Below are 24,738 nucleotides of genomic sequence, written 5' to 3'. Positions count from 1 at the left end.
GAATGAGAATACTACCATTCAAAAATTGACCTTTGGGGAAATGTGATTCCAAAATAAACATGATAATTTATTTTCCATAGTCTACTAGTCACTTAAAGGTTTAGGAAGTGATGTTCAAGGCATCAAGGTCAAGGGTTCCCATCATCCAGTAGCATTTTTCTTTTTCAGATTTCTGACTTGGTTACAGATCTATTCCAATATTTTTCAAAGTACTTGCTATTGATTAAGAAAGGAGCTAAGTGAGGGAGCATGGTTGCCTTAATACCATTTATCCCCACTCATTTGTATCAGCAATCATCATATGTCCTGGAAAAAAGAAAAGTTTTTTTTTTCCTCACAAGTTTGATGCATATTTCTGAATAATTTTTATCATGTGTTCACATTAGCACATGGGCTTGATAGCAAATATTTAACTTTAGGATCTGAGTTACTACTGTCATATATTTCTTTTTTAATATGCTTCATAATTCTTTCCATACTAGCAAACAGAAGAGGAAATGTATATATGCAAAGAAGCCATCTTCTTGTGTTTGTTTAGACTCACTGTGCTGTCCAATATAGTAGCCCTAGCCACATGTAGCTATTTAAATTTAAATTAATAAAAACTAATTAAAATGAAAAATCCAATGCCTCCATTCATATGCCCATGACTTTCCTGGTTGTAGCACTGAGAACCTCACATCCAGGAAACCTCTCAGTCCCAGGCAAGACAGTATGGTTGGTCACCCTAGTCTTATCTGAGATCCCTCTCCCTATTCCAAGACATCCTCCGTCTTTATCATTCTTCTATGAAGTTCTCAGCTTTTTTCCTTTCTCCCCAGTTTTCCCCTTTGGAACATCCAATTTCTCTCAGACAATAAATTCCTTTTCTCATATTCCAAGAAACCTGGACATCAACCCTATCAGGCTTTAGCATAGACCACTGGTCTTTCAATCCTGGCTGCCATTTTAGAATCATCTGGAGACCTTTTAAAAAACATCAATGCCCCCACCTCCAGAGGTTTTTTTTTTTTTTTTTTCCTTTTTTTAAATTTATTTTTTTTTTAGAGAGATACTAGAGAGAGAGCATGCAAGTGGAGGTAGGGGTAGGATATAGGGAGAGGAGGAGAGAGAATCTCAAGCAGATTCCCTACTGAGTGCAGAGCCGACATAGGCCTTGATCTCACAACCCTGAGATCATGACCTGAGCCTAACGATCAACCAGCTGAGCCACCCAGCATCCCCAGAGGTTTTGATTTAATGGGTTTGATAAGCTGAATCTTGCTTCTACTGGTTTGAGACTGTTAATTGTTGAATTTTCAGGAATTTCTTGAGCCAGTTGCTAAATACAGCCATAATTAAAAATTATATAAACTTAAAATTAAGTAGGTCACATTAAAAACAAAGGTAATAGTCTTCACTTCCTAATTATTTTATTATGTTTTACTATTACCTATTCTCCTTGGAGTTACTTATGTCTATCGTGTTTGTTTCATCGAAACACTATATAATGGTGTGCTACTGTGCATTCCTTTCAAAGTTTGTATTCAGTGATGGCTTGTAGTAACTTGAAATTGTTGGGAATACATGTTTGGACTGATGGAAAAGAAACTGAGATCCATAGTTTTCCCTTTTCTTTCTTTCTTTCTTTCTTTCTTTCTTTCTTTCTTTCTTTCTTTCTTTCTTTCTCTTTTTTTTTAAGATCTGTAGTTTTCTAAACCAGTTCTTATATCTAAAATAGCCAGATAGTAGTGATAAGAACGGATTAGCAAAGTGTATCCCAAATATTCAGAATTGGAAATCTTAGAATTGAGGCCTTTTCCTGTACTTCCTCCTTGGTGGGGAGAACTTGCTAATTCCAACAGAAGAGATATTGAGCAAAGGCCACAGCATACCATCCTTCGTTAATTACAGAATCAGTTGTTTCTGTTGTCTGGCCAAACTCTAGTTTCCCATGGGGTTTGGGTGAGCTGCCCTTCCTTGGAGCACCATCTCTAATGCAGTTACCTCTGACTTATTGTGGCCAAGACCATATCTTTTCTGGTTATGAACAACTTTATCTCCCCTTATGGCATGTCCTATGTAGAGTATTAGATGATGTATCAATAAATGAATATGTTTTCTATTTATAACTCAAAGGCACGGCTCTAGTAAAACTTATTTTTCCCCTTTTCTATCCATTTTGATTAGAAAAGTGCCTGATTAATAAAATAAATTGGAATGATCATCTTTCTAATATTCTGTGTTTGAAGATCTATATCACTCTGTTGAATATGTATGTATATGTATATTATACATCTATGTTTATACGCATATGCACATATGTGTGTATATATATATATATATATATACACATATCCATGGCTCGGCTTTAAGAACCAAAATAATTGATTGTATTGTCATCATCTTCTAGAGCAGTGGCTCTCAACTATGGGCTGAAGGCCAGATGTGATTCAAAATCCCCTGGGGTGGTTTTTCATATTGTATATGTTGTCTTCATCTCTTCACTGAGGTTCTCTTCCTCACCGTATCTTTCATTGATAACTTACAAATAGGGGCTTTTGGTTAGATCTTAACACCAGCAGGTCACCTCTCAAAAGGACACACTCTTTCTGTATTCCATATTGCCTCAGTCCCATTTGTGCAATTACATGGCATGATACAGTACTGAGTTTAAATGGACATGTAAGACAAAAGACTGAGAACAACCTAAATGTCCATTCCTGGTATGGGAAAATTCCCTGTAAAAAAAATTGAAAACATAACAACATTAGGGGAATTTTAAGAAAAAGTTATGTCACTCATAATCACGTTATTCGTTATATTACCATTCTCACTTTTGCATATCATTTCCATATGCACTCATTTGCCCTATGTAGTCATAACCACAGTGTGCATTTTTCTTTTCTTTTCTTTTTTTTTTTTTTTTTTTTTGATATTCTGGTACACTCTCTTGCCTTTACATCAGAGGACCTTTTAGGTTGATGTAATCTTATTGTTTTTAGCTTTAGTAGTCACACTCAATGTACACCAGAATTTATGAAGTCCTTCAGGTTTTTGGAGTTATTGCTTACTAGTCCAAATTTCACTTACCTTATATCCTCTGTCAATGCCACCACCCCAGCCACTTTGAGAACATCTGCTATAGCCATGGCTCAATGACTTCTGTTTTTCCAGTCCTGTTCTTTCTTGCAACTCCTCCTCTTTGTCCCCATGGAGATGCTGTCAGAAATGTTCGCGTTTCCCTGGGAGAGCAGGAAAGAAAGGACTGATAGGAAAGGGTATTAGCAAAGCTTTAAGGGATGGTGGGTGGAAAAACTAGAAGGAAGTTGGGTGATTGTGACAGAGAATTGATGAGCAAGAGTGTGGGATGTGTGAGTGGGTGGAAGACAGCACGGGGGAAACGAGTGGAAGATGGGTACAGGGAAGTCTTTTCACTAGAATTAGTGCTTTTCACACACAATTGGTCAATAATGCTCTGTGGGTTGTCTTCCATTTGCTGTCAGTGGAGGCAGATCCAGTTTCTGTTAGGTCTAGAGCTTATATAATTTGGGGGAGAGGAACTTATTTAAAATTAGGCCTGAAAGTGGATATTTATTTAGATTGAGAAAGTAAATCACGGCAAATTAATGGAGGATTGGAGATTTAGATCCTTTCTACTGAGACTTTTTAAAGTTTTTCTCAGAAGTACTTACATGGAAATACCCTTAATTGCTAGGGAGTTGCTGGCTTCCCCTCTCTATTTATGATAATCTATAGCTCGCAACAACTTCCAGTACTCTCAGGGCTGGAGCAAGTGAGGGTCCTGAAGCTTAATCTTCATTAACTTTACATGAATCCACTCTGGTTGTAAGCAAGGGAAATATGGTGGAATTTAGTAACCAAAACAAAACAAAAGATTCAGACGGCTGTGATTTGGAGATTTTTAGCCTTCTTATGTTTATATTGTTTGGTTATAGTGTTCTCTTACAGCATAAAGAAATTTAAGCTTTGTTAAAAGGATAATTCAGGATTTATTTTTAAAAGAATATCTTTGTCCAGCATGTAGTTCATCTTCTGGGTAGTATGGTATGCATCTAACAATTTGTTTTCTGCCAGTGACAGAAAGAAAGACGATTTTCAATGAACAGTACAGTAAATCCTCACTTTATCAAATATATACTGCCTGCAAGGCATTGTCCTAGGTACTGTGGGAAGATGCAGAGAAGCCTAGAACACCCTCTTGGCCCATGCCCATGATTATTTTCATACAATTAGAGCCATATGACACCTTTTGAAGATAATGAAATCCATGTGTGTGTTTTCTCAGCTTTTTACTACAATTTTATCATTCTAGTTCATGGGCTTGTTTATCTGTAGAAAATGGGATAATTTGATAACAGAAAAGATACTTTTATCTGCAGTACCCTCTTAGCCTTCCATATGCTTTGGATATCTGAATTTGGATTTAGATATTTGAATTTGGAATTTATTCTACGAGCGGCACAAGAGCACCATGAATCCATTTGAGATTTCTGTTCTATTTGGTGGTCATTTTTTTAAAAAAAAGTTTAAAGTTTTCTAACCATAGGTATTAGTAGAAAGTTTATTTAAATATTTAGGAATCTATGGAGCAGTTAAATGAATAGAAGGAGACCACTTCTATAAAACAGTGGCAAGATTTGTTTCTTGAACAGCCTCATCACTGCATGTGTGTGATGTCCTTATTTCCATTGTACAGCCCTTGATTTTTGTCTTTCTGTTTAACCCACTTTTCCCAGATATGTATTTATAATCCCTGAGCTGCTCTGTTATTTTACCTACATCATTTGAATAAACATTGGAAAAACAAATTCAGAATATGCGTTAAGTACAGATACTAAAACATTCCAAGATGACATTCATTTTCAAAGGAATTATGACAAAAGTGGAAAAAATGAAATATTCAAGGTCATTGTTATGATTTTAAGAACATTCCTTAAATGTTGGGCAAAATATGATAGAGATAATCAATTTTTATATGTGGATTTTATCATTGTAGGCAAGTGTCAGACTGCTCATTTTAAAGGCAAAGAAACTTGAGATCCTATGAATGCCTTCCAACATCTCATGGGATAACTATTAGTAGTAGGCACAGAAACCGCTCATCTACCCTACTTTCCATTCTTTCTTTCTTTGCTTTGCTTGCTGCTTGCTTCCTTCCTCTCTCTCTCTTTTCTCTCTCTTTCTCTCTTTCTTTCGTCTTTCAACTCTTGGGGGAAATGCCAGTGTATTCACCTCAGCCTATTTCCTGACAGACATTTGCAGCCAGGTGTAAATCTCTGTGTGCAGAAGATACAATCTTTCTTTCCTAGACTGGCTGAAGAGAAAAACTGCGTCTGTATCAAAATCAGGGAAGAGCAATTGGTCGGGACATCAGCTCCCACGCAGAGCTGGTTGTAATGAGACCAGCTTTCCTTGCACAGTCCTGACAGCCTTGAAGGTGCCCAGAGAATTGCCAGGTGGGCAGTCAGCAGGGAAAGTCCACAGGCCAGAGCTGGATTACTGTCCCAGCAGTTACACGGACTAAATGCAACCACTGAACCTTGCCGCCGTAGGCACGCTCTCTCTCTCGGGGAGATTGTCCTTCTCCATAGCAGTTAATTTGTTTTTACCTCTCAATTAGCTTTTTCACAGAGTGTTTGAGATGCTCAAGTCGTTGAGATTCTCTTCCTACATATGCTCCCGTCCCCTGGATTACCCACTGACATCTATGTTAGCCCAACTCACCATGAATATTATCAAGCGTCAATTCATCATCTGAACATAGAAATGAATACAGATTTTCTAATAAGTGCAAATGAAGTGATACATTTACACCTACTTAAGATTCTACATACAATTTCAATAATATTTTATGATAAAAAATGGATTACTTATTAAAATAAAAACGGACTGCCATAGATGGCAAACTTTTGTATAAGTTTTAATTACCCGGAGTACTTATTCATATTAAGGGGTAAATTAAATTTATAGGCATATTTGATATATTCTGAAAAGACACTGAATAGCATTAAAACATGCACTCTATCCAAAGATGAAAGTATGATTTCTGAGGCTGGGAATTTGGGGAAGTCTGATGATTTAGCTCATGTTTAATCTTAAGATGTTCATTTCCCCAAGTGAAATAGAATTTGGGGGATGTGACTGTGTTTTTCTCATCAAAAAGAAGCCCTTATTTTCTTTGAAAAGAAATATATTGAGTCCAGGAGCTTCCAAAAACCTTTATTTACCAAGTTCTGGTATATAGCATATTGTATTATACCCAACTACTGACAGGACCTACATACATGATATTTTAATCCCAATTAAATACAATTTTAGGCACTAAATTAATTTAGACAAAGTGAGATTCTTGTTTCATTTCTTCTTGAAACATCCTCATGTATAAAGGGCTTATTGAAATTACTTATTAGGACATGACAGGCAAGCACATTTGCCTTGCCACTGTCATCTAGATAATTTTGAACGTTTTCATATCTTGAATTTAGTGAGAATTGTAATTGGATACAAAGAAAATATTTTTGTAGACCATTCGCCTAGTTTTAGAAATTTTACTTTGTCAATAGACTTAGAAAAATGGGATGGGAGAGAAGATGTTTTAAAGAAATATTATAACAAAACAATGAAATGTGACTTTATCTTTTTAAAAAGATTCATTTATTTCTTTTAGAGGGGGGAAGGCCAGAGGGAGAGGGAGAGAGAATCTCAAGCGGACTCCCTGCTAAGTGGGGAGCCCTGTGCAGGGCTCTATCCCATGACTCTGAGATCATGACCTCAGCTGAAATCAAGTCAGCCACTCAATGGACTGAGCCACCCAGGCACCCCTGATTTGTGACTTTAAATGCTTAAAGGCAGGGGAATGCAGTCCTGCTCTCAGGTTAACTGCGAAGCCTGTGATGGCCATTTTGCAGGCCTCTCCACCCTTACCCTCTGTTGGCTTTCATCTACCCCCACCCCTCAAACCCACAATTTAGACTGTCAGGTACCCCATGTTCTCATTTACCACCTTTTTTTCAAGATTTACTCTTTTGAAAAGGGCATGCTGTACTTTTTTTCAAGCTAAGACAGTTTACAAAAATATATTTTTCTTAGATTAAAATTCCTTTTGGAATCTACTATATAAATGAAAGTAGGTTCTACCCTATTTGAAGCCAGGATGGTGGCTGCCCCCACAGACATCAGGTTTGTTCTTCCACTTGGGACCACAGACCTCCATTCTTGCCCTCCTTCCCCCCCCCACCCCCAAGCCTGCTGAGGGATTCCAGAGAGCCGAGACTGAAAATCACAGCCTCAAAGGATCAATAACATATAAAGCTGAATATCATTTCCTCTGTGGTATTTTAATTATGACAAAGGAGTAAATCTCTGAGTGGCATTTCCAGTAATGACAAGTTGGTGGGAGAGATATTTTTGGGATCAGAGTCTTTTGGCTGTCACCTAAAATCCTACCGCATAGGCAGTCACCCAATTTATATCTGCTAAATGGTGGGCTCTGCTTCAACTTACAGAGGAAATTTAAAGTTTCTCTTTTAAAATAAATTATTTTCTTGGGTATCCCTTGAGTGGGCTTCAAAATATTATTTGACTTTTGGTCCAGATACCATTGAGACTGATAAGTTTAACAATTATATAATTTGTTTCCACTTAAGTGTATTTTTATCTCCTGGGACAAACATATTGGTTCCTTACCTGTTAAATACTAGTTAAAGACATCTGTTAGGCACTAAAACACTTTTTCGTATATGTAGTATAAACATACTAATTCATTATTAAGTTTTCATTGCCTGAATCCCCATTATTTTAATATTTGCTTTGTGATTATCACTTTATCTGAATATTTAAGTTAGACATACTTGCTGTTTGAGAAAATATAGAAAATGTGAATATTCTAAAAATCATCTTGCAAGTCTATAAACATGAAAAACGTAACATTTATTTGATTTAATGTACATATAATGTTAATTCAGTTAAAGTTGATTTTCTATCTCTAAATGTGATTTTGAATTCTGATTGGATAAAGATTTTTTTCATGGCTAACTAGCGTCTCACATAAGACAAATACTTCATTTTAATTTTTGTGTTCTTTGACTTAGGTTAAAAAAACCTTTTACTGTAAAATACTTTTCTATGTCCTTAAAATTTTTCATATTAAATTTCGTCCTATGATAGTCTCTAATACTAGAAATAAGAGTGAACTTTGATATTTTAATTAAAAACTCTATAGGATTTGATTTCTGAAGGTCTCCTTAACCCCTTACGAGTATATTTGCCCCGGGGTGAGTCATTTAACCTTTGCGAGACGTCCCTGTAAAACGTGGTTGCTTTGAGTATTGAGTGATTTCGTGTGTGTGATTGTGCACTCTGGATCACCGAGCATGTGTGGAGTGGGTGCTGAACCACACTGCCAGAATCCCCTCTGCAAGACAGAGATACCCACCCCTCAGCTGCCACAGCTATATTCCTATTGGGCAATTGCCCTCTGTGTAAAAGAACTGCTTCTCCCAAGACTAGGCCCACATCCTGAGGGCAGCCTGCAGCCAACATGTGGTTCCCACACGGTGCAAAGACAGGGCTTCCTTGCCTCAGTTGGGGAGGTCTCCGAAGGGCTGGCCATTGAGCTCTAGGGCTCCCACCAGAGGCCTCTGTTGCAACTACATCACAGTTCATGTTCACCTACCCACTCCTGATTTTCTCACTACCTCACCAGTGTTGCTCTGGAGAAGGCTCCCCAGTCCACTTCCTGTGAATATATCTTGGCCTCAGAGTCTGCATTCTGGGAATCACAATCCAGAACAATGTGTCAGTTAACCTTGTTTCAACATTTTTAATTATAGCCACCTGAAATATGCCAAGTACTTTTGTGTGGCTATTTTATATTCCTGTTCTTCACTGGACCTCTAGTAGTAAATCCTGTTACTGTACAGCCTCCAAACTTTTGGCAACACACTGCAGTGTCATTTTCTTATTATTGCCTCTTGACAGCATTGTATCCTGAGGTATTTTGGAGCTTAGGTGTTTGGCCTTCTACTCACGCACAGAAGAGCTTCCTGGGTGGTCTGCCCAGCAGTTATGGAGAGTTTGGGAACCTGCTGTTCCTCCACAGCTAGCTCTTAACCAGACTTATAGTATTAAAGGCTGGATAATGGCACTGAACTAGACCTTATACAAGTCCTTAAATAGATATGATGGATGATGCCGGGCAAACCTGTCAAGAACCACTTTAGGTCAAAACTCACTCAGGTCATCTTTCCCCATAAAGTTTAAGTTTTGGTTACTGTATATATAAATAAAATCCTTTTAGTACTTCGTTGTTATTTTTCTGCCTTCACAAATACTGCATATGAACAGTTATATTTAGTTTGATTTATTTATACCCATAGGCACAGACATCATATTTCAGAAATATTAGCCTAGCTACAAATTTTATTTCCCAACCCTGCTAATACACAAATAAGCAATAGAAATGGACCATTTCTCACCATGTTCGCTGTTACTATTCTGGTTTGAGCCACCATCATCCACTCTTTATACTGCTGTTACTCCTTGCATTCTACTCTCTGCCCAGCAGCCACAATAAATCCTTTTAAGTTAGATCCTGTTTTGCTGTAAACCCTGCAAAGATTCCCCATTTCTCTGCCAATCCCTTAACCCTCTAACTTCATGTTACTTATTCTCCATGTCCCTCTACCACCCTGCTCCAATAACACTAGTCTTCTTGCAGTTTTTAGAACACACTGGCTGCATCCCTGCCTTAGTTTCTTTGCTCACGCAGCTCCCTCTGCCTGCAATGCCCTTCTCCCAGCCTATCTGCTTGGTTAACTCTCCCTGCCAAGTCCTTACTCAAATCTTTCCTCTCCTGAAGGCCTCTTCCAGTCACCTGCTTCATATGGTGTTTACCATGCCCATCACACTCCCTGATCCCAGACCCTAAATCCCCTGCCCTTTTTTAGATAATACTTACTACCTTCTAACAATCTCAGAGGTGCATTTACCATGAAGCTAATGAAACTTAAGCTTCAGGGTTCCTTCCCTGCCTAGGCCCCTTCCAAAACCCTGGGAGAAACACCAGCAATGGGTGCACATGGCCACGTGTTCCTGTAAAATTTGCAAATATATCTTAACTGTAATTGGTTGACACCGTTATCTGTTTCTACTCCAACTTCTTTTCTGTCTAGTTTTCCCTTATACCAAGTGGTGTTGAAGTGGCTGCATGCGTTTTTGAGGTCTGGCGGGGGATATTGAGTTGGGATACGTTTAGTTTGGGTATAGTGGAATGTAATGAGTGTTTTGCAGTCACTTCCCTGTATATATAGTTCAGTTAGTGCTAGCTGTTCTGATGTGGAAAGAGCTTCCAGGAAGATGGCTACTACCTGCTAGCCATAGAGTGTATTGCTTTCTGACTATGGACTAGAGTGCTTGGCATCAAAAGTATATAGGTGGTGGAGAAAAAACATGGTGTGAAAATAATAAAGCCAACTATTTGTAGGAACTTCTTCCACATTTTACAGCTCATATTTTAAAGAAACCTGATCAAGATTTCCCCAAATTTGACATCAATCCTAAATATTTTTATGAAATGACCAACAAAGTTGTGAAGCTGAGAGAGATTTTTCTTTTTTAAACAATTTTTTTTTTAGATTTTATTTATTTATTTGAGTTTGATCCTGTGATCACAAGATCACAACTTCAGCCAAAACGAAGAGTCAGGCACTTAACTGACTGAGCCACCCAGGTGCCCCCTTTTATTTTAAACAAATTTTTTTTTTTTTAGATTTTATTTATTTATTTGAGAAAGAGAGAGAAAGACAGTGGGAGGGAGAGGGAGAGAGAATCCAAAGCAGACTTTGCGTTAAGCATAGAGCTTGATGGAAAGAGATTTTTCTAATCAATAATAAAAAAGTTTTTGATTAACCATGCTGGAGGGAAGAATTATCTTTCTATTCTCCTTATAGAAAATGTTACCAAATTACCACACGGAAAGCTAATCAAAGAGAATTCAGCCAAACTATGTATGTTAGATAGTTAATTAATGAAAATATTTTGTAATATTTTTGTTATGTGTGAGCTTTTTAATGTGTGTAAATTGTGATTTCTTTTCTCACTTTAAATGAATATTTTCAATCCAGTTTTACATTTGTAATTTGGCATTCTTTTTGTTAAAGAAGGCCCACCAAATTCTATTGAAGGTCTATCAAGTTTGTATAATTTGGTGGTCCTTCTTTAACAACAACAAAAAAAATGAACAATTAGCACTTACAAGACCTGGATGTACCCTGACTATGCTTTATGATTTACTTACTTGTTCTGTTACTCAAAAGCAGGAATCTTAGTTCACTGGTGTTTCTTAAGCACCTGAGCAGTGTTTGGCACATGGTAGGCATTCGGTAAATATTTGTTGAGTGAATGAATCAATCAGCAACATTACAATAAAACATTGGTGTTAATCTAATTTAATCCTGCTTAAGAAAAGTCAATATTGACATGAAGGAGAGTAAAAAGACTGGTAGTTCATGGAAAACACTCCTTTAAACTTTTTACTTGTAACTAATCATAGATGTAAATTTTTATTCATAGGTTTTTTTTTGTTTGTTTGGTTTTTTTTTTTTACTAGTCATAAGCTACCATGTTTTCAAGAAGATATGGATCACTTTTTTTAAAAGTTCTATTATCTTACTCCTTGTAAGGCTAGTAAGACTAGCCTCAGTTAGCTTTTTCCATCATCCCATTCCAAGGATAAGAATTTAATTTTAGAGCTGTAGGGAGGTGAGGCCATGCAGAAAGCCACTGGGAAGCCAATACAGCAGTCAGTTTTTCTTAAGCCAAGGATCAGGGAGCAGGAAAATAAAAGTAGACTATTTTTTTATTTTTCTATATCTAGTCAATCACAGAAACTCTGTTTAGAGAGTGATCTTTGTTTACACATTGGACGGTGGAAGTAAGAATACTTCTCATGAAAAGGAAGAAAAAAATAAATATAATACTTGGATTTTAGAAAAATGAACATAGTAATGAAGACCCTAAAAATGAGAGGTGGGCCTTAAGAAAAGCAGAATCTCATAGGATTTTAGCTTGGGGAATTTTTATTTTTGTAAAAATACAGAAAACAATACATCATACAGATGACTAATGGAGGGAAACCTTCTTTCACTCTAACACCAGAACTTTTACTTAAACTCTAAAACACATATATATTTTTAAATGCCCTTATAGGAATTTTGGAGACCAGAGCCTTGTTTGTTTGTTTGTTTCTGATTATACTTCTGAATATAGAAGGGCAGACTTCTTACTGGTAGTGAAGGAAGCAGTGTGCTAATGAAGGTCTTTGATGTTGGCCAGCTTTCTCAGTTTGGCAGTGAGCACTCATGCTGCTCTTTTCTAGAACAGAATTCTCTGCACTCTGATTCCACATCTAGCAAGTCTTGACAAAGGAACATCCGTAAATTCCCCAAACTGAGATTTTGTCAATGCTAACTTTGCAGAATGCGCAACACCCAGAATCATGACCATCCTTGCCAAATGTCACTGTTGTTTAAGACCTCTGTCCCAGATAAGGGCTCTGAAGAGATTGTTGGGAGAGTAAGATTCTCTACCCACATTATTTCCCATGGGTTTGCAGGCAACCCTGGGTTGGGTTTACAAAGTTCCTTGCAAAAGTAGAGAGATTTCTTGCTCAGAATTGTATATGTACTCAGAAAAGAAGTTTTTTTTTTTAAAGATTTTATTTATTTATTTGACAGAGATAGAGACAGCCAGCGAGAGAGGGAACACAAGCAGGGGGAGTGGGAGAGGAAGAAGCAGGCTCATAGCAGAGGAGCCTGATGTGGGCCTCGATCCCGTAACGCCGGGATCACGCCCTGAGCCGAAGGCAGACGCCCAACTGCTGTGCCACCCAGGCGCCCCTCAGAAAAGAAGTTTAAAAAAAAATCCTGGTTAGCAAAAGATGTTATAGGGTAGAGAATATCAACATACCAAGGCTGCTAGTTGTACTATCTCCATGGTCTATCAGCACAATAAAAAGCACTGAGTAGAAAAACACCTACATGGGGCACCTGGGTGGCTCAGCCGTTAAGTGTCTGCTTTGGCTTAGGTCATGATCCCAGGGTCCTGGGATTGAGCCCTGCATCAGGCTCCCTGCTTGGCGGGAAGCCTGCTTCTCCGTCTCCCACTCCCCTTGCTGTGTTCCCTCTCTCGCTGTCTCTTTCTTTCAAATAAATAAATAAAATCTTAAAAAAAAAAAAAGAAAAAAGAAAAACACCTACAATTCTTTTTTTTTTTTTTTATAATGATTTTTTATTATATTATGTTAGTCACCATACAGTACATCCCCGGTTTTCGATGTAAGAAACACCTACAATTCTTGAACATTATTACTCTTTTTTAAAATTCTTTCTTTCTTTCTTTCTTTCTTTCTTTCTTTCTTTCTTTCTTTCTTTCTTTCTTTCTTTCTTTCTTTCTTTTTCTTTTTTTTTCCCAAAGCCTAAGGAAGTGCTATTGAAGCACCTTATTTCCCAAACTAGATTAGGACTAATTAAATAACTCTCGGGGCGCCTGGGTGGCACAGCGGTTAAGCGTCTGCCTTCGGCTCAGGGCGTGATCCCAGCGTTCTGGGATTGAGCCCCACATCAGGTTCCTCTGCTGTGAGCCTGCTTCTTCCTCTCCCACTCCCCCTGCTTGTGTTCCCTCTCTCGCTGGCTGTCTCTATCTCTGTCGAATAAATAAATAAAATCTTAAAAATAAATAAATAAATAAATAAATAACTCTCAAAACTATCTCAAAAGTAAAACAGATGGTTTTCGTTCTTTTTAAATAAGGTATTTTCCTAAATTATCTTCTCTGGAAATAGCACTAGAGATAGATACAATGACTACTCTGATATGATAGGTGTATCAGAAAGGGAAGAAAAGAAATTTTGAAAAAATAAAATAAAATAAGCAAGGATTTATATTATTTCTCAGGCCTCTCTTGGCCTGCTTCTATTTTTAAGAGCCTGGTGAATGGAATGGCACACCCCATGTTGGTCCGCAACGTGGTTAGCAGATTGTGTTCACTCTAGTGGATCCCTCCTTCTGGACTGATTTGTTTGGATACTTTGGACCAGAACGCTTGCTTGCATTTTTTTTTCTCTGCAAGTGTTGCCTAATGCAATGTTAAGAATTTTATCTCTGTTCTCAACAATGTGTTGCCTATGTGTACTTAAAATGGATGGCTTCATCATACTGTTATGCAATAAATCTGTCACGTTGACTTTCCTTTTAGTGAGTCAGAAGATGAGCTGAACACTGATGTATTTTATTATATTTATTTTTTAAAGGTTTTATTTTTAAGTAATCTCTACACTCAAAGTGGGGTTTGATCTCAAGCCCTGATATCACAAGTTGCATGCTCTGTGGACTGAGCCAGCCTATGAATGCTGATATATTTTAAGTATAAGTCAAAGATTCCTCATGTAATTCGTGGCTTTATGTGTTTCAAGAAGAATGAAATGAACTAGCTACTTGGTTGCTAACTGACCTTTCTTTGGTGCTTGCTCTATTTAAGTATCCAATGCAATCAGTGATTTCTCCTTTAACATCCACATTTCTTCTATTTTAAAATTGTAGGGAATGCCAGTCAGGTTAAAGACACTGAAACTGCAAGGAGGAACGAGACTTTCTTATACTATTCTAGTTCTGTTGATTTTCATTGCCAATTACTTGCACATGTTCATAGAGGCAGGCCTCACTTTGCACAGTTCCCACATGCATGACTTTCAGTTGCCACCATACTGTGCAAAGCCAGGACCACTCGCCTTTATATATGTATGTATGAAGATATGTACACATATGTGAGTGCATGTATTTATTTTTAATTTTGAATGGGCCTATTTTTCAGATATTTGAAAGTGGTAAAGACACTGGAGAAATCTCTGTTTGCATCAGCAAAAAAGACCTGGAGTCTAATAGTCCAACTCAAACTGGTGATATGATGGAAAAAGTGAGTTTACTGACTATGTTTATGGCTGTAAATGTCTCTCAAGTTTACTTGTAGTTAATTTAGACAATTCCGTCTTTGAAGTTGTTTTGAGAAGATTACTCATTACTCATTACTCATTTGCTGCTCTGTAAAGATTGATAGTCTCAAGCTTGACTTTTGAATTTCTTAGGCTCTCAGCTTAACACACTTAACAGTGTCTTAACCTTCATTATGCCTGTATTTGGAAATCTGTCTACACTGGCCTCTGGGATTGCCCTCTTGTTTACACTGCGAAAAGAAGTGACATGATATTCAGTGGAGGGTATATTCTGGGTTGAGGGTATTTCTAAGCCCTGGACTCTGAGCAACTAGCAAATAGCCTTAGTCTTCTCCTGTGCTCATTGCAAGCACATCTATATGGTTTATCTTAGGCATTCTTACCTTTGCTTATTTTCCAGACAATTGGGATGTTTCTCAGGCAGAACCAACACGTTCAGGGCCTTTATTTTGGGTCTTTGTCTTGCATAAAAGGACAATGAATACCCTGTTGTTTACAAATTGGGGTTATGCACCCGAGCGCACACCAGAGTTTTGGGCTCTGTTCCTTGGCCTTTGTTCAGAGACTTGCTCCTTTTTTTTCCCCCTTCAGTTTAGCATGCTCAGACTCACCTCTTCTTGGTGGTATCCATTACCTGGCCTTCGCAGTTGCATAGAGTTGGGAGCGTATACAGCACAAGAGTTGTATGGAATTAGGAGATTTTCATCTGATCTGATCATTGGCTGGGCCCAGAAGAGATGGGAAATGCTACCTTGATTGATTAGAGAAAGAAGGATCAAAAGCCTTGGTTGGTTTCTTTTTACTATCACATCCCTGACTATATGAATCACCATGGTATAAAAGCCTTCCTAGAATTCTCTACCTGTTTTCCCTCTTACTCACCTTAGAATGTTTTACTTTTTGGTTTACATTAAAATTAAAGACGGCATTTATTTTATCTTGTACAGGAAGATATTATTTTGTAGAAAGTTCTTGCGTTGGCTGATGGCACCCTGAAATTGATCTATGCTTTGCTTTTATATGCAAGTAAATCTGGGGGAGAATTTGAATTAGGGGCACTATAAAGCTCTCTGTTAGGGAGATTCCCTTGTGGTACCTAAGGATGATTGTTCCTTTGGTGCTCACTTGTCTCAATCTTTAGCCTGAGATGTTTCACACTCTTCTCACGTCCCTGAACAAATTCTTATCCTATAAAGGCCTGGTGATGACAGCTTTAGAAATAAATGGGTAAAGATTATCACAACTTTTGGTTGCCATAGTCTAGCCCTAACCAATGACCTAGAGATGAAAGGCACTGAGGCCCTTACCTCCAATAGGCTGTTGAATGCTCATCTTTGAACACCTAAAATGCAGTCTGTCACCAAGTTGAAAAAATAGAGATTGCAGTGCTACTCCTGTGAAAACGAATTTGGTTAAGTGGTCAGGTGTTCATATCCTTCTGCCACAGACTCCTAATCTTTGTGTATACATTTCTTTCTTGGATCAGGCCTGAAATCTTTTATATCTTTCCCCTTTACAAAAAAAAGGTGATTCCTGTAAAACAAAATCACTGTGATTTAAAAGATGATCAGCATTACATGTTTTCTGAAATAATAGCAGACCAACAAAAAATATGCTCAAGGTCTGAGATCACACAGAAATAAATGTGGGGCTTTGTAAAAACAGTCTATAGGATTCAAACTACATTTGTGGTTCCAATGAACAAAACCAAAAACAACTCATATTTTTATGAGTTCTAGCACCTTGACTATTATACTCCCAAGGAGAAGAGTAATCATTATTTTTAATTCAAAGGACTTGGTTAAGCAGGATGAGAAGTATTAACTTTAATGAAATGAAAAACGTATCATTGTTTTCAGCCTTTCTGTTGCCTAAGGGTAAAAATCTGGTCAACACAGAGGTGAGGAAAACAATGCAGAGCTGATGAAGTCAGAGATATGGGTATTTATCTCCAATTACAACAAAGCCTAAATCTTAGGTGCTCTGTAAATATAGTTGCTGGTCAAAAAAAAATCTTTTACCTGGACAAGAGTTTATAGTCAATAGGTGAGGAAACTGAGATATGTAAGATCGCAATTTTGTCTTCTTTCCTCTGAGCTTCGGCATTTAGCTTCTCAATATACCTTCATGGGAATAAATACAAGGAGCAAAAAAAGCATTCTGTGCAGCAGCTAGGCAAGAAAAGGCGCTACAAATGTATCAGCATCCCTGCCGGGATTACAGAGTGACAAAAAATTGAGAGACACAAGAACTGACAAGGGAGAGATGACAGAAGGCTCGGGGGAGAACAGAGTGATGGATAGTGTGGGGTGCAGAGCAGGAAAGAGCAGAGGCCTAAACATTCAAACAAAGTTGATGGATAAGGAAAAATGTCCTCTAAAATTCCATATGTAACACAGTTCAGTGGGATTTACTTGCATTTTAAATGTGCCTTAAATTAGGAAGATCTTGATGATTTAGCAACCCTAAATGTAAGATAGAAGCAAACACTTACAATGCTGTTATTTAAAATATTAAATGACAGCATTTCATACTTAACATTTCAATTATGGCTTACTCACAACCTGAAAACATTCACTATTGAAGCAGCTCACAAGCTTTTGCAAGGCTCTTAACTGAACTACATTCAAAAAGAGTTCTTGTAGGTGAACCAACATGGGCTGAAAATCCTGTTTATTTTTGCAATCCTGTAGGTGGTGCGTTGTTCTACGGTTGGTTATCTGCGGTTAGTCGGGGACAGGGAGGTTGCCAATTCTAAAACTTGAACGTGCTCCGGAAGGATCCTAACAAAATGCGTGGCTCAGACAAGAAAAGCATAACCCTTATCAAAGAGGACTGTTACCGTGTGTAGAAGCTAAATGCTCTTTCTGTAAGACTGTCACATCTGCTTTCAGTCCCCGTGCCAAAGGGTCAGAGCTCAATCACAAGCCTGTGGCACCCCCTGCTGGTTAAAAGCCCATGCTCATTTTGTTACTTTACACTGAGCTAAACATTGCCATCATTTCACACTTCTTTTAACATTCTATATGAATTTAATTATCATTTGTTTGGATTCATTTGTTACAGAGTAGAGACAGTTTGTTATAGATGTTCACATTTTACACTATTTCTTCTTCTTCTTCTTCTTCTTCTTCTTCTTCTTCTTCTTCTTCTTCTTCTTCTTCTTCTTCTTCATGATTTTCCCCCACCACCAGTTACTTCTCCAGATTCATCAAAGGCTTCAAGAATCTCCTATCAACTCATCAGGCCTCAATTTTTCTTCAATCCGGCTTTTTAATGAGCATGGTCAAGAAATTAAGAATCCACTTGTGCTGAAGAATGAACAAAAAATTTGGGTCTCTTATGGTAAAGCATACAGGTAGGAGCACGGTGTTTATTCTCTTTCTGTCCTCAATCTTTCTAGGGGCAAGCTAATTTAAAAGGAGAGTCGAGAAGCCAAGTAGCACCCTTTATGAATTTTTTAAAAAATCTTGAATTCCAATAAAATTTCAGGGGCGTTTTTTTGTGAGGCAGTATTGTTTGTGAGATATGGCATCTCTCTCTCTCTCTCTCTCTGACTTTCTGTCTTAATGCCTTGTCATAGTTCTTGAAGTCTGCCTGTCAGCACAGCAAGTGGGATTTGTTCATGTCTGAGTAGTCACCTTAATGATAGCAGATGGAAACGCCACGGGGGGCCCAAGCCCATCACACTGTCATTGTCGCACACTGCCCTGACCTGCTTCCACTCCTCTATTTTTTTGTCCCTTTTTAAAGGAGAAATGGATGGTAATTGAAAAGGATCTTAAGCAAGATTTATGAAGCTGTAGACAACATGATTCCCCACTATCTCTCTATGTTTTCACAAATAAAGTCTTAACCTTTTAAGCACCAATGACAGGACAGCTAAAGATAAATTGGTAAAGCTTGTAAGCCCTATCCTATCAAAGTTATATTCCTCAAAAGCGCCTTGCATTATTCCACAATAATTATTGGTTATTGCTGAGCATTGTGTAAATTTTTGTAGATTGGTAAATTCCTGCATAAAATTATCTGTGTTTCTGGGAAAAGAGAAAGACTGCAGTCTACAGGCACTGATGAGCTGGGCTGTTGTGTGGAATATCTTAGAAATGTATGCATATTTTGACAGGACACATCCAGATGAACTCTGAAACTGCTTGTCAGGAAACTTAAACACACTTTTCTGCCGACTTTAAAATTTTTTAAGACTTTATTTATCTGAATAAGGAAAATGGGGGAAAATAACTTTGCTTATCGAGTATAATTGATTGTATATTAATTATAACAAAAATAGCATAGACAGACTAAGAGCTGATTGGATTTGCTATATATTCTAAGAGTCAAAATTTCAAATACTGAAATCTACTTACAAATTCATGAAGGTTTTGGAAGAAGTTAGTAGGATTAGCTGTAGGTAGTATATTATAAAATTCTATTTCTTCTCTCCCAGGAGAGGGAAATTAAAATGTTTAATAATTTCTTATGCTGTGTAATAATTTCTTATGCTGTGTAATTTATAGAATTAAAAATATATGTAAGGAATGATGTTTTCTTCCGTAGACAGATTTCAAAATATAATTTATTTACATTATGAGAATTGTTTTTATAATGGTAGAACAGTGATGAATTTTACAGTGGCAAGGATTCTTGAATAATTTAGCAAGCTCTACTAATTACAAAGAAAGGCTTTAATAAAATGTGTATCTAATAATTTCTTCTTAAATATCATTATTAAAGTGAAAGCAATGGCTAATTTTGATGTTTTTAATGATGTTTGTTATAATACAGTATTTTAATAAGATGAAACACTTGTTCTTGGTTTATTGGATCATATTTGTGGAATAACTTAGTAAAATGCTAAGTATCTGGAATACTCTAAAATCAACTGAGTATTGTAGCTGGAAGAATTCATAAGCGTATATTTGTTTATATGTGATTGTTATTTTAATAGAATAATTTTTTCTATGGTTTTGAATCCAATATAAAACACTAGGAAACCATTATAACATTTGCTACTATTAGGATTTCTGGAATTTATGTCTAAAAGTTATTTGCTAGATCTAGTTTAAAACATATTGAGAGAATGTGCAATATGTACTAAGTAAAAGATACTCATTTTTAGACAGTAATTTTAATGTGTTGACATGGGGAGTTGGCTTACCCCTTTATAAAAGTTGATTTTGCCAATATCTGCTTTTATTTTGAGTCCTGTAATTATTTTTCTCCCAATTTTTATTTTGGGAAATATCCAATCTACAGAAAACTTGAAAGAATAGTACAATGGACACCTATGTATCCTTCACCTAGGTTCACCAGTTTAGAGTTGGCCTCGTTAGTTTTACCTCTTACATCTCCATTCTCTCTCTTTTGAGAAGCGTGAGATTATTTCCAGACAATCATTAAAGTTTCACTCATAAATGCTCAGATCATGTAACTGAAGAGTAGGATGTTCTTCTGTGTCACCACATTGTAGTATCTAGGACAGTCAGCAATAATGTAACATCATCTAATATGCATCTATGTTTAAGCTATCCGAAATGTGCTTTAGAGTTTTTAGTAGTATAGGATCCAAGTAAGATTCATGTGTTGCATTTAGTTATCTTCTTTAGTTCTCTTTAATCTAGAATATTCTCTCACCTTTTGTCTTGCTTTTCATGACATTGAATTTTTTTAAGAGTTCAGGCACTTTTCTTGTAGAATGCCCCACATTCTGGATTTGTCTGAGTGTTTTCTCATGATTAGATTCAGTTTAAAAATTTTTGACAGTCCTACACAGGTGATGTGGTTGAGTCCTATAATTATGAAATTAAATAGCAAGGCTTTGTCACTATTTAGGGAAAAAAAAGTCTCATAGTTGACATAATGCCAGTTACCATTGTTTTTATTTAAGATCTGTTTCCCATTTGATTTTAATTCTCAAATATTAAATAGAAAACGAAATACCTAACAGTATGTAATATGAAAAATCAAATCAGCATAACATTTAGTGAGCTCACAAAAAATAGTAATTTATAGCCAAATATTAAGAATTCATTTAATTATCAGCTCCAGAGAATACTAATGGTGCATTGCATTGTCGTTATACATTTAAAAATGAAAATTGCATGAAAGACAATTGGTTGTTTTTTTCGACTAAATACTTTGTTTTTATCATCAAAATTATTTTTAAAAATTACATGTGTTACAACTATCCTTGACATATTATACATCAGCCAAATAAACTAAAACGTGCATTTCAGGTGTCAATATAAGGTATCAACAACAGTGCTATATAATAAGAAACTCACTTATTTCTGGACTTTGTTACTTACTGATATTACAGGTTTTATTGTTTATTTGTGCTCAAGTTTTAGTGTTTGTATGACTTTGCATATAGCTTTGATGTTTTTTCCATTTTTCAGATCTCCACTTACACCTGTTTTGAGTCTCACCTTTGACCAGGTGACTGCATTTGACAGAGATGGCATTACAGTTGCATATAAAACCTTCTTGGATCCTAATGCTGTTCTGCTACCTGGATGTGACAAGTAAAGTAACATGTGCTCTGTTAAAGTAATCTGAATTACCTAATTCAGATTGCAACACTAAAAGACGTTCTTTGAATTGTTTTATAAGCAATTACTTGTTTTATTGACTTATTTCACGACATAATGAACTAGTGTCTAAAAAACTTATCAGTAACTTTTCTTGAGTTTAAAAAAACACATGAAGCAATGAGCAGACTCTAGTTTCTACTTTGCAGATGGAACAATTTTATTTGAAGTGTACAAACTGTTTTTAGTGGGTTTCTAAATTAAGAGTTTTGAGTGGAATCATTAAAATATTAATATGTTTTCTTGTATGAGTGTTTATATTTAAGCATCTCCTTTGATGATGATAAATTGAAAAAAAAGCAATATGCTAGAGAATTGGTGGAGTGGTGGGAAGAACAGGAGTTAGAAGATTTGAGCATCTAGCCCCATCTCTGCTGCTTATGATTTTCCATGAGCAGATGGGTGTCAGCTTCTTATCTGTAAATAATAAAACCCAGCATTTACTAAGTATTGATCACAATTCTAAATGAATTAGGTAAGGATTTATTTAATCCTCAAAACAATGATCTTAATCCCATCATTACATTATCTTATTATTACTCCATTTTATAGAGCCAGAACTGAGGTGCAGAGGGGCAGAGTGATCTGCCCAGTCACACAACTAGTACATGACAGAGCCAGGGTTCTAACCCAGATTATCTTTCTTAAGAACTGAGGGCTTACCCACTATCTAGCACTGTCTAACAGAACTTTCTGTGATGATGGAAGCATAAGTCGTGACTATTGAAAACTTAAAATATGACTAATGTGACGGAGGAACTGAATTTTTAATTTTGTTTAAATTACACTAAGTTCAATTTAAATAGGTATATGTGGCTAGTGGGTATTATATTGGACATTCAGCATGATTCTGATAGTATGTTGGATTAGGTGATCTATCTATAAGGACCCATCTATCTTTAATATTTTGTAGTTTAACAAATTATAGCTTTCCTTAATATACAGGTGAAAAGGCTGGATGTAGAGGAAAAAATCCAGAGAACGGGAAGTGGTCTGTCTGATGAGGTCATTCAGTGTAGCTAGACGTTCCTAAACACGTCTACAAAGATGAATTCTTTGGTATTCCTTGGTTGTTTAAACCCTTCTATCCCCTAATGACTGCCTGCACTATCCAGGCAGGATTTGAATGTTTTGTCTTGTTCTTTTTCTTTATAGATAGAAAATAACTTAGCATTCTTTCTTTTCTTTTTTTAAAAAAATATTTTATTTATTTGAGAGAGAGTGTGAATGAACGGGGAGGGGAAGGGCAAAGGGAGAGGGAGAAGCAGACACCCCGCCAAACAGGGAGTCCAACACCGGGCTTGATCCCAGGACCCTGACTGCTGCATCACCCAGGTGCCCCCTTAGCACTTTTTTAAATAGGCATTTCCTTTTATAAGAAGATTCATTTCATGCGCCACAATCTTTCCCCAAACTGCTGAATTTGCCCAGACCCTTTCCCTTCATGTTTTAGCTAGGAGTTTAATTTTTAATTCACGTATTCCTTCTTAATTTCCCTTCCCTGGGTGCAATGAAGACTGTTTTATTGAGTGGTCTTAAGTTAGATCTACATCACTAAGCACAACAATATGAAACTACCCTTCCTGAAAACAAACTTATTTGAAGATAATTTACATCATTTTTTGATTCCATTTGAAATTCTTTCTATACTTTAATGTGCATCATTTGAAATCTTAATAATCATTCTCTAATTTATGTTTCTCGGGGTATTGAAAAAAATACTATTATCAGTTCCAAAACTGATTTTTGTTGAATGACATACCATACGATATGTCTTAACATATCAGTGTTGAGCCAGATAGTTTTCTTTAGAGTAAGGATTAGTACACTTTTAAAATAAGTGATTTGGGGGTGCCTCAGTGGCTCAGTGGGTTAAGTGTCTGCCTTTGGCTCAGGTCATGATCGCGGGGTCCTGGGATGGAACCCTGTGTCATTGGGCTCCCTGCTCAGCGGGGGAGTCTGCTTCTCCCCTGGCCCCGCCCCCCCCACTCGTGCTCTCTCTCTTTCTGTCTCAAATAAATAAATAAATAAATAAAATCTTTAAAAAAATAAAATAAGTTATTTGGCTGAACTAAGAATGAACCTCCCCCTCCCCATTTGTGGTTTGTCTGTGTGCCCACTAGACCGTGCTGCTTTGTAAGACTGTCTAAAAGTTGCCAAAATAATGTGCTTAACACAACCATTTTAAGTATAAAAACATCTTTTGTTATTTATAGCCCATTGTATTTAGAGAAAAAGTTAACAGTGAAGATGGTGTCCACTCTGAGTGATTCCATTAAGATTAAAAATAATTTTTTTGTTTCTCTCTTCTATTTATAATTAATTAGGCATGGAATCCCCCAGTATCATAAATAATTGCAAGATAAAAATTTAAAGTCTTCGTTTCCCAATTGTAGATAACAAAGCACTTTACAAATTTCTGTTTAAAAAGATTATGGACTATACATTTGTTTTTCTCTCCCTAGTAGAATATAAGATACATAAATTATTGGGGCGCCTGGGTGGCACAGCGGTTAGGCGTCTGCCTTCGGCTCAGGGCGTGATCCCGGCGTTACGGGATGGAGCCCCACGTCAGGCTCCTCTACTATGAGCCTGCTTCTTCTTCTCCCATTCCCCCTGCTTGTGTTCCCTCTCTCGCTGGCTGTCTCTATCTCTGTCAAATAAATAAAAATAAAAAATCTTAAAAAAAAAAAGATACATAAATTATTATACTAGTAGATTAAAGAGGGTTATAATTAAATGAATTTTATTTTGACAAAAGTAATTAAATATTTTACTTTTCATAGTTGGGAAGTTTGTGAGAGATTTCCAATTAATTTCCACGGTACCAGTCAACAGATACCTGATCAATTTGAAAAGGTGGACTTGGAGAACCATTTCCTACAGAACAAGGTCAGAATTATTTTTTGTACTCAATGAAGGTATTTTATGTATTGGACAGTCATTCAATACATGGTGACTGAGTGAATTTTTTGGAGATGTTTGTAAAGTATAAATTATTTTAAAATGTTGGGGCAAGTATTATTCTTTACTTCCTGTTAATTAAGCACTTTAAAACTGAACCAATATATAGTATTCCTACTAGAAAAAATTTTACCTGAATTCTGTCATTTAAGTGCTATTGTTTAGCATATTTTC

At 36.6% G+C, this 24,738-nt stretch overlaps 1 protein-coding gene across 1 annotated transcript in view; it reads left to right on the top strand.

Annotated features, from left to right (window-relative positions):
• The window catches only part of DCDC1 (doublecortin domain containing 1), a 414,959-nt gene that overhangs the window by 187,502 nt on the left and 202,719 nt on the right, over positions 1-24,738 (top strand). The window contains exons 10-13 of the mRNA XM_040638911.1: positions 14,872-14,973; positions 18,205-18,368; positions 21,409-21,534; positions 24,387-24,492. Of these exons, the coding sequence (XP_040494845.1) occupies positions 14,872-14,973; positions 18,205-18,368; positions 21,409-21,534; positions 24,387-24,492 (498 nt within the window). The remainder of the gene's footprint in view (positions 1-14,871; positions 14,974-18,204; positions 18,369-21,408; positions 21,535-24,386; positions 24,493-24,738) is intronic.

Source organism: Ursus maritimus, unplaced genomic scaffold (genome assembly GCF_017311325.1).
Source record: "Ursus maritimus isolate PB19 unplaced genomic scaffold, ASM1731132v1 scaffold_23, whole genome shotgun sequence".
NCBI lineage: Eukaryota > Metazoa > Chordata > Mammalia > Carnivora > Ursidae > Ursus > Ursus maritimus.
Note: the sequence above shows the minus strand (reverse complement) of the source record. Positions and strands in the feature narration are given on the sequence as shown.